This window comes from Trypanosoma grayi, assembly GCF_000691245.1.
Source record: "Trypanosoma grayi strain ANR4 Tgr_713_V1, whole genome shotgun sequence".
Lineage (NCBI taxonomy): Eukaryota > Euglenozoa > Kinetoplastea > Trypanosomatida > Trypanosomatidae > Trypanosoma > Trypanosoma grayi.
In genome coordinates this window covers 1-8,987 of record NW_008826332.1, presented here as the reverse complement: position 1 = coordinate 8,987, position 8,987 = coordinate 1, and the positions used below count along the sequence as shown (strand labels likewise).

The following is an 8,987-nucleotide window of genomic DNA, read 5'->3' as shown; positions in this document are numbered from 1 at the left end:
ATGCGCTTCGGCCGGCTGGGCGCGTTGGGCACACCAGAGGCGGCGCGGCGCGTCGCACCTGACGTAAGCGGCTTGCTGACATCCGTGAAGGGCAATGCCCCACTCACGCGTTTTGGTCTTGGTGGCGGCGGCGGCCAGGGTGGTGGCGGCGTTGGCCTCGGCAGTGGAGCGTTGGGGCGGCACACAAAGCCGCCTGAGGGTGTGAAGGAGGTCGAGGCGCACATACGCCAGCGCATTGATGATGATATCGACGCACGACGGCGGGCAATGCGGCTGCAGCACGAGAGGCAGGTGGCTGAGGAGCGTGCGACGTTGGAAGCGACGCGGAGAAAGGTGAGCGAAGACGGCGAGCGCAAAATCGCTTTGGAGCGGCAGCAGGATGCACAGGGCGTGCAGAAGAATGCAGAGTCGGAGTTGGAGGCGGCGCGGCGAGCGTTGGAGAAGCAGCACGCGGAGGCGAAAGAGCGTGTGGCGGCGCTGCGGCGTGGTTTGCAACAGGAGCGGGTCGCGCTGGAGAGCGCGCTGCAGCAGCGTGTGGTGGAGGCGAAAGAGAAGTTACAAACAGGCCAAACAGAGGCTATGAAGCAGCAGCGTGCGGCATCCGCCACCGCGCTGGAAAAGGAGAAGGCCAAACTGGCTGAGGACTACGCAAAGCAGCTGAGAGAGGAGACTGAAAGATTATCACGCAACGTGAAGGAAAACGTCGACACTTATGAAAAGGAACTGCGGGTGGCACAAGACAAGTTGGAAAAGGAGCTTTTGGCCAAACAGAATGCATCATCTGCTCGACGCACTGCGGCCGCGGCCGACGCCTCAAAGGCTATGCCAGTTGCAAATGTTGCTGTTGCTGGCGAAGTGGCGGAGGCGCAGCAAGCGTACGAGGCGGCAGTGCAGAAGGCAACCGCTGAGGAAGCTGCCGTACTTGACAAGTTGCGTCGTGACTACACCGTCAGAGTGGAGAAGCTGGAGGCTGCAAAAGCAGCGAAGCAGCAGGAGATCAAAGCTGCTGCTGCTGCTGCGGCACAACCACAGGATGCGGTGGCCAAGGCAGCTCTACAGAAGAAGCAGATGGAGGAGGAGGAGGCGCGGCTCAAGAAGGCACTAGAGGAAAGAACGACGCGTTACGCTGAGGAGACAGAGCGGCTGGTGGCAGCGAGACGAGCGGCATGCGAAAGGTCCAGCACAATGACACGGGCGCCCAGCAATGCGGGTGGTAGCAATAACAGTAGCATCAGCAGTAACAGTAAGACCGGCAACCGCACCTCATCTACGACAGCGACAACTGCTGTGCAAGAGCAACGCCGCTTCGACGTGGCATCGCGAAACCTAGACACAAAGCATACACATGCGATGGAGCTCATACGTAGCGAACACGAGAAGGCGCTGCGTGAGCGGAAGCTCTTTGACCTGCGCCAGGCTCCCGGCTACCAAGAAAAGGTACAGGAACGGCAGAAGGCGTGGCTGGCAGCAAACCCGCAGCCGACGCTGACGATGCCGCAGCTGCAGCCAGTGCCGTCGGCGCCCGGGTTGTTGAGCGCGCCATCGGTGGCGATGCCGAGTGAGGCGGAGCAGAAGAAGCGCATCAGCGCCGCCGTCGCCACGGCGAAGGAGGCACAAGCGTGCGAGTTTGAGAAGAAGTTGGCTGACATGCAGTCAGCGCTGGCGAAGGAAATGAAGGAGGCAGTGGATGCATACCGTGCAAAGCGGCTGCAGGAGGTAAAGGCGCAGCTCGTGCAGTTCCGTGAGGCGCAGGCGGCGCAGCACAGGCAGCGCCTCGACAGCGCAGCGGCTGCCATCGCAGCAGAGGCGGAGGCGCTCGCGGCGCAGCAGTTGCCACAGAGCTTGACACTCCCGACGCCGTCTCCGAGCCCGGAGAATCCTGTGCTGAAGGTGGACGAGGTAGCGATGGAGGAGGCGGCGAAGCGCGAGGGTGAGCTGCGGCAGCGAATGCAGGCACGAATTGACGCGCTGCAGGCGAGTGTACATGCTGCACAGGCGGAGCTGCAGCAGCGACGGGAGGAGGTGCAGGCGAAGGCCGCCACCGCCGCTGCGGCGTCGCAGCGCCCTCCGACTGTGCCGACGCCGGCACAAGCACTGGGACGCCATGAGTCGCTACTGCAGACACCGCGCCCCATGCAGCAGCAGCAGCAGCAGCAACAACAACAACAACAGATGCTACAAGTGGATGCCTCTACGCCTCTGCTGAACCGTACCTTGTCTACTATTCTCCCTATTAATAGTCTCTCTAGCAGTGCGCGACCGAGTCCGACGCGGCCGTTCTCGTGGCTTGACACTGGCGGTGGAGCGCCGACACTCCCGTGGCAAGAAAGCAACGACACATCGGCGCGAGCTAGGCTGGCGGCAAACGCGGCATTGCCCACTCCCTCTCAGCAGGACGTTGTCTATGAGGATCGTCTCTTCCGCGCCGCGCTTCTGGTGCGGGAGAAGAAGGATGAGGTGCGTGCGCAACAGGTACGTATAGAGCGAGCGCGGGAGATTTGGCTGCAGGACATGGAGGATTGCCGCCGACGACACAATCGTGATCACGCGGTTGTGCTGCGTCAAATGAAAGTGGCACTGGAAGAAAAGGCACGACAGCTTAACCGTGATGTGCTGGAATTGAAGCGCGCCTCCTTATGGCTGCGAGAGCGCGAGTTGCGCTACAGGCGTGCGATAAACCCAAGGCCTGCAAACCCTACTGCGGTCACCGACACAGCTGTTGCTGTTGCTGGTGCTGGTGCTGGTGGTAGTAGTTGTAATGGTAGGGGTTTGGCTAATATTGCCTCTGCTGGTGGTGGTAATGATAATGGTGGCACAGGGCGGCTTATTGGGCTTCTGAATAGCATGCTTGCCAACACGCAGCTGTTGGAGTCGTACATTGCCACCCCCAACACCACTGCGTCGACACACACGCACCGCCCGCGTCCACGTCAGGAGGCCGGTCAGAGCAACCGACACATGGATGCGGTGAGGGCGTGGTCCAATGCCAGGCCCAGTGGTGTTGAGCGATGGCTGGAGGAGCAGCAGCGGCTCCCGTCGTGAGGCCACGTCACTCCTGAACACATACACATACAGGCCCACAAAGAGACCCACACACGCACGCGCGCGCCTATACCCAGGCTGTAAAGAATAACCTCTACTTATGAATAGATGTGCATGTATTTGTGTGTAATATAGGAGTCTTTATGCGAGTGTTTGAATTGTACTGTGATCGTGCAGCACTATCTCGCGGCGACTTGCTTCTGTGGACTAGACACGAGAGGGTGTCTGCCTTCAACTCCCCTTTCTTTTGTCGTGTTTTTTTTTACCTTTCCTGTTTGTCTGTTTGTCTGCGTGTGTTGCCGTTATATACATGCAAGCGCACACACTTCATTCTGGACACTCTTCCGCCTTCGTACTGTACCCCCACTCACCTCTTCATCCCTTAGTCTCACTCTCACTTTTTTTTTGGGACGCATACACTTACCCACTTTCTTTCTTTTCCCTTCCACAATATGTGCATCCTGTATGATTATTTAGAGCGTGTGCCTTCTGTGCTGGTGGCGAGTGAGAATGCGATAAAACTGGGGAAGAGATTTGATGCTTCTATGCACCAGCGGACAGCCGCACAGAGCCGCTGGCTATTCCCCTTCATCCCCTTCTCTCAGGCACAACAAACATGCGTAGATACATTCATGGATGCGTACCTACTTTCTTTTCCCCCATTTATATACCTTTCTTTCATTAATACATGTGCAGAGTGTTTATTTTCATTATTATTTATTTATTTTTGGCATCAAGCAAGTCATACGCGTTGCTGCAGCTATGGGCGTTCCAAGGTTTGCAGCATGGCTAATGAAAAAGTACCCCGCGATGGCCAGCAGCAGCTCTCCAGCTGTCACCCATGGCCTCTACATTGACCTCAACGGCCTCATCCACCCGTGCTGCCACAGCGATGAGGACGCCTCGGTGGTACAACGCTCAGAGAGTGAGAAACTGCAGTGCATCTGCCGCGAGGTGGAGGTGCTCGTGGCGACGGTGCGGCCGCGCGAGTTGATCTACATCGCCACAGACGGTGTGGCGCCGCGAGCGAAGATGAACCAGCAGCGTGCGCGGCGGTACATGGGCCGCGCGAAGGCGACAAACCCCAGCGTAGCTATCGTCGAGGAGGTGGTGCAAGAATTCGAGCCGCACGAGATGGCACAGGTCGATGACGAGCTGGATGGCGTGCGCCAGTCACTGCTGCAGGACGCACTGTACGGCGGTGTGACGCTGGGTGAGGAGCGGAGCCCCGCGGAGGAGGTGGCGGGGGCCGCTGTAGTTGGCGACGTCACGCTTGACGTGAATAACGACATGATACATATCAACAACAGCGAGAATGATGGCGGTAAAAATGATATCTTCGCCGCAATGGAGGGGCTCGTTGAAGACACTGTGAAGGCTGAGGATTTCGACAGCAACTGCATCAGTCCAGGCACCGCTTTCATGGCGAAGGTCGCGGCTTCCGTTCTTGAAATGGTGCAGGAGAGACTCGCAGGTGACGACCCGCTCTGGACGCGAACACGTGTGGTGGTGTCTAGCGCCCAAACACCAGGCGAGGGCGAGCATAAGATCATTGACTTCCTGCGCACACAATCGTCGTACCCAGGCTTTAACGGCAAAGGAGCGCACGTGATTGCCGGACTCGATGCCGATTTGATATTTCTCGCACTCTCGCTGCACATTCCACACGTTTTCATTTTACGTGACAAGAAACGAAACCCCTACAATGCCAAGTCTGGAAAAGAGAAGCGGCAGAGGTGGAAGAAAGGGGCGGGTGACACTCGAGACACCCAAACCGATGAAGGAGGAGATGACGAGGTGGAAGACGGGGAATTTGGTGTAATTGATGACAGTGAAAGCACCAGGAGCAATAACAAGAATGGGAGAGCAGCTGCAGCGGCGGCAATAAAACCGAACAAATCGTACGAGTACTTCGAAATTGACACCGTGGGCTCATGCCTCATGTCGGAGTTGAATGGGCTTTGCCAGATGAAGGGGTTTTCGCCGGCAAGTGAGGAGGCATTTAGCCCAGAGCTACTTGTCTCGGCGAACGGATACCACTTCTGCCGTCACGCTGGATGCGCCGACGGGGCTTTGAGAAGTTTGTTTTCCGACGAGCGGAAGCACCAACAGCAACACCAAAGTTCCGACTGGCGAAAGTTCCGACCATGTGCCTCAAATGCAAACAGCAAGGTTATTGACGATGTAATTGTGTTGGCGATGCTGATGGGGAACGACTTCCTCCCTCGGCTTCCTAGTGTCTTCTGCGGAGAGAGTGCTCTCGACAACCTACTGGAATTGTACGTGACGGAGGTGCTGCCGTATGGCTTCCTGACGGCGGGCAATCACGAGATCAATCTGCCGCAGCTGAGGCGCTTGCTTCAATCGTACGCGAAAATTGAGGCAGTACATTTCCGCCGCTTCCAACTGAGTCAAGAGGCCATGACGCTGCAGGAGACCGCGGCGCCGCTCTCCTCAGCGGTGGATGAACGGTGGCGAAAGCCGTACCTCGCCTCTACAGGCCTCGCTAGCCACATCGACGAGGCGTGTGCAAAGTACGTTGAAGGGCTCCGCTTCGTCTGGCGTTACTACAGCGGCAATTCGGCGACGTGTAGCTGGTCGTGGTACTACCCTTTCCACCACGCACCCTTTGCAGCAGATTTAGCGACATTTCTGCAGAATTGTGACTTGGCAAGACTGCCGCCGCCACCGCTCGAGACGACACCACCAGACACATTGGTGCAACTGCTGTGCATTCTGCCACCGACGAGCCACGCACTGCTGCCGCCTGTGGTGGGCAACGTTATGCTGGCTCCACCAGACGAGCTGCGCGAAACGTTCCCCACCACATGGCGCATCGACTACACCTCCGCCTTCGGGAAGGAGTACCTCGCCGCTGTGATGCTACCCTTCGCTAACGTGGCGCGTCTCCATCAGCTTGTAGAGGCTGTACGGCAGCAGCTCACCGAAGAGGAAGGGCAGCGATTGGAGCAGCTTGACTATCATCTCGTGTTGAGTTCACAAACGACGACATTCAACCTGCATGGCGACGAGAGCGAGCTCAGCGCAAAGGATGCCGCTCTGTGGGGTGTGCAGCACGAAGGCGTGACGTGCGTGCGATTGCGTGACAGCCCGCCGGAGCGTGGGCGGCCCAAGACGTACTCGTCCACCGTCGCCATCCCGTGGGTCACCTGCGACACAACCGGAAACCCCTATCGACGCGAGCGCCGCTCACACCGCAAGCGACGCGAGGAAGTAGAGGGCGCGAAAACCAACAGCGGCGTCACGCTGATCAACAAGGGCCCGTCACTCGCGGCCTATTTTGCGGGTCTTGCGGCGGCCTCGGTGCTGACGGCCTTGGCAGTGCTGCCGTGGACAATGCTGCACCCTCTTCAGGTTTTGGCGGTGAACCTGGTTGGCATAGCGCTCACCTTCGTGATTGGCATTGCTGTGCACGACCCTGTCAACGGGAGCGGCATCCGACGCAACAACATTCCCATGACGTATGTTGATTGGCTCTGTGCTGACTGCCTTTGCCTCAATTTTGCGCTCAGGGACAAGTGTTTTGTCTGCCGCGCGCCGTTTGATGAGCACCGGTGCCTGGCCGTATTCAGCAACACACGGACTGCGACGCCGCCAGTGTACGATCCCGATCACACGCCATATATAGAGACTGTTGGTCTTGTGCTGGACCGAACAGAAGCGGACACAGAAATTTAGGGGAGTATCCGATGACCGTTTCTCTGCGGTGCATTTACTTTCTTTACTTTCTTATCTATTTACCTATTCATACACCCTCTCCAGCTACGCACGCAGGCATACGTAAGTATGTGTAAATCTCTGGTGTGTATGTATGCATCTCTGTGTGTGTGTGTGTGTGTGTGTGTGTGTATCTCCTGGCTTCGTTGACGTCTTGCTTCACCTCCTCCTCACAGCTCTCTCCTTTTTCTCGTGTTGGTTTGTTTGCTTCTCCCGGTTTCAGGGAGATCGACAAAATATAAAGACGCAAAACAAAAAGAAATAAGGGACAGAACCAACGCATAACAAAACGTGTGAGCATATATTAGCAAGACTCGAAACAGAATACCAACAGCAAAGGGGATGCAAGTGTCTCAGGCCGTGACAAATGCAACACCTTCGCTTCAGGAGCTGCACGCGTTACGCGTGAAACTCGAGGGAGCAGAGTTTGATCAGTCGCACCTCTTTAAGGGATGGCCCGGCGCCCCAGAGGCGTACACAGAAGAGCAGAAGCGAGTGCTGACAGAGCTGTACGCGTTCGCGCGCCAATATAACGGTGGCGTCGAGCAGTATGTGTGCAACGGCCGCCGCCTTCTCGCGGAGTCTGGGAACACGAAGCAGGATATAGTGTCGCTTGAGAAGCCACTGTACGCCTACGCTGCACCATCGCTCTTCGAACGCAGTGAGGAGTTGGTGAGCATGGAACAGGAGGGCTTGGGTCTTCTCAAGAAGAGCGTCTTCGTGCTGGTGGCCGGCGGGCTTGGTGAGAGGCTGGGGTACTCCGGCATTAAAGTTGGCCTGCCAGTGGAGTCGGCAACGCACCGCTGCTACCTGGTGTACTACTTTGCGTGGGTGAAGCACGTGGCGGGGCCCGATGCGCCATTTGTGATCATGACCTCCGATGACACCCATGAGCAGACACAGGCGCTCCTGCGGGAGGTACCGCACGGGATGCAGAACGTGCACCTCGTGAAACAGGGGACGGTGTTCTGCTTCACCGACACCGCCGCACACCTTGCCGTGAAGGACGGCAAACTGCTGCGGAAGCCGCACGGCCACGGTGACGTTCACTCTCTCTTGTATCAGGCACTCGAGGCGACGACGGGGCGACGTCTCGTGGATATATGGTTGCAGAAGGGCTACACCTACATCGTTTTCATGCAGGACACCAACGTCACTGCAACACTGACAATTCCAGTGAGCCTCGCGATCAGTGAGCGGGAGCGGCTGGCGATGAATTTCACGTGCATCCCCCGGCAGCCAAAGGAGGCTATTGGACTTCTCTGTGACGTGCGCTCACGCGGCGCCAACGTGTCGCACACGGTGAACATTGAGTACAACATGTTTGAGGCTGTGGCGGCCTCACTGTGGGAGAACGGTGGGGACTGCGCCGCCCCCAACTCGCCATACTCGCCTTTCCCAGGCAGCATCAACACACTGCTGCTGAAACTTACCGACTACGTACCACTGCTGGCGGAGTCGCACGGTGCGGTTCCCGAGTTCATAAACCCCAAGTACACAGACGAGGCCAAAACGATGTTTAAGCCATGTCGCATTGAATCGCTTATGCAGGACGTTGCGCTGCTCTTCAAACCGGCGGTGCACCGTGTGGGGGGGACAACTTTCACACGCTTCACGTACCAGCCAGTGAAAAACGCTCTGCAGGACGGCATCAAGAAGACAAAGGAGGGGCTGGCGGCGTACTGCGCAACGACAGGTGAGGAGAGCTTCTACGAGGCAATGCGACTTCGCCTGCATGCTGCCGGACTAACGCTGCCGTCACGACCCGATGACGCGTGTGATGTCGAGGTGAGTGGTACAATCAAGGTGCGGCTGTTCCCAGTTATCGTTGCGGACGTTGTCGCGATGGGGGCGTCGCTCGCAGAGATCTCGCAGCTTCTGCTGCCGCACCCGCAAAACGTGAAGGTGAGTGCACGGAGTGTTCTCATCGTGGAGGGACGCGTGCGCATCGAGAGCCTCGACCTCGATGGCGCATTGCGCCTCACTGGCCCGACGGACGAGCGGGCGCCACCGCTTGTTATTCGCGGAATGACGGTGAAGAACGCCAGCTGGACGGTACGGCCGACACGTGCGGGAGAGGACACCAAGGAGGTCGACAACATCCGCGGATTTGTGTTTGAGGAGCACGAGACCCAGAGAGTCCACTATGCAAAGCTTTGATGCGATGGAAAGGGCAGAAACAAAACGACGCAACTAAAAGATGCAAA

The 8,987-nt window shown here is 57.7% G+C and overlaps 3 protein-coding genes across 3 annotated transcripts; all 3 read left to right on the top strand.

The window, feature by feature from the left end:
- Positions 1-267: 267 nt before the first annotated feature.
- Positions 268-3,042, top strand: DQ04_07131020 (hypothetical protein; the record flags this gene model as incomplete). The annotated part of the gene is made up of 1 exon (XM_009315032.1): positions 268-3,042. The coding sequence occupies one exon, from the start codon at positions 268-270 to the stop codon at positions 3,040-3,042; it is 2,775 nt and encodes a 924-aa protein (XP_009313307.1).
- Positions 3,043-3,834: 792 nt separating this feature from the next.
- On the top strand, positions 3,835-6,741 carry DQ04_07131010 (putative 5-3 exonuclease XRNB, putative,exoribonuclease 2; the record flags this gene model as incomplete). Its single annotated transcript, XM_009315031.1, has 1 exon — positions 3,835-6,741. One exon carries the CDS (start codon positions 3,835-3,837, stop codon positions 6,739-6,741), a length of 2,907 nt encoding a protein of 968 aa, XP_009313306.1.
- Positions 6,742-7,122: 381 nt separating this feature from the next.
- On the top strand, positions 7,123-8,940 carry DQ04_07131000 (UDP-sugar pyrophosphorylase; the record flags this gene model as incomplete). Its single annotated transcript, XM_009315030.1, has 1 exon — positions 7,123-8,940. One exon carries the CDS (start codon positions 7,123-7,125, stop codon positions 8,938-8,940), a length of 1,818 nt encoding a protein of 605 aa, XP_009313305.1.
- Between the last annotated feature and the right edge of the window lie 47 nt (positions 8,941-8,987).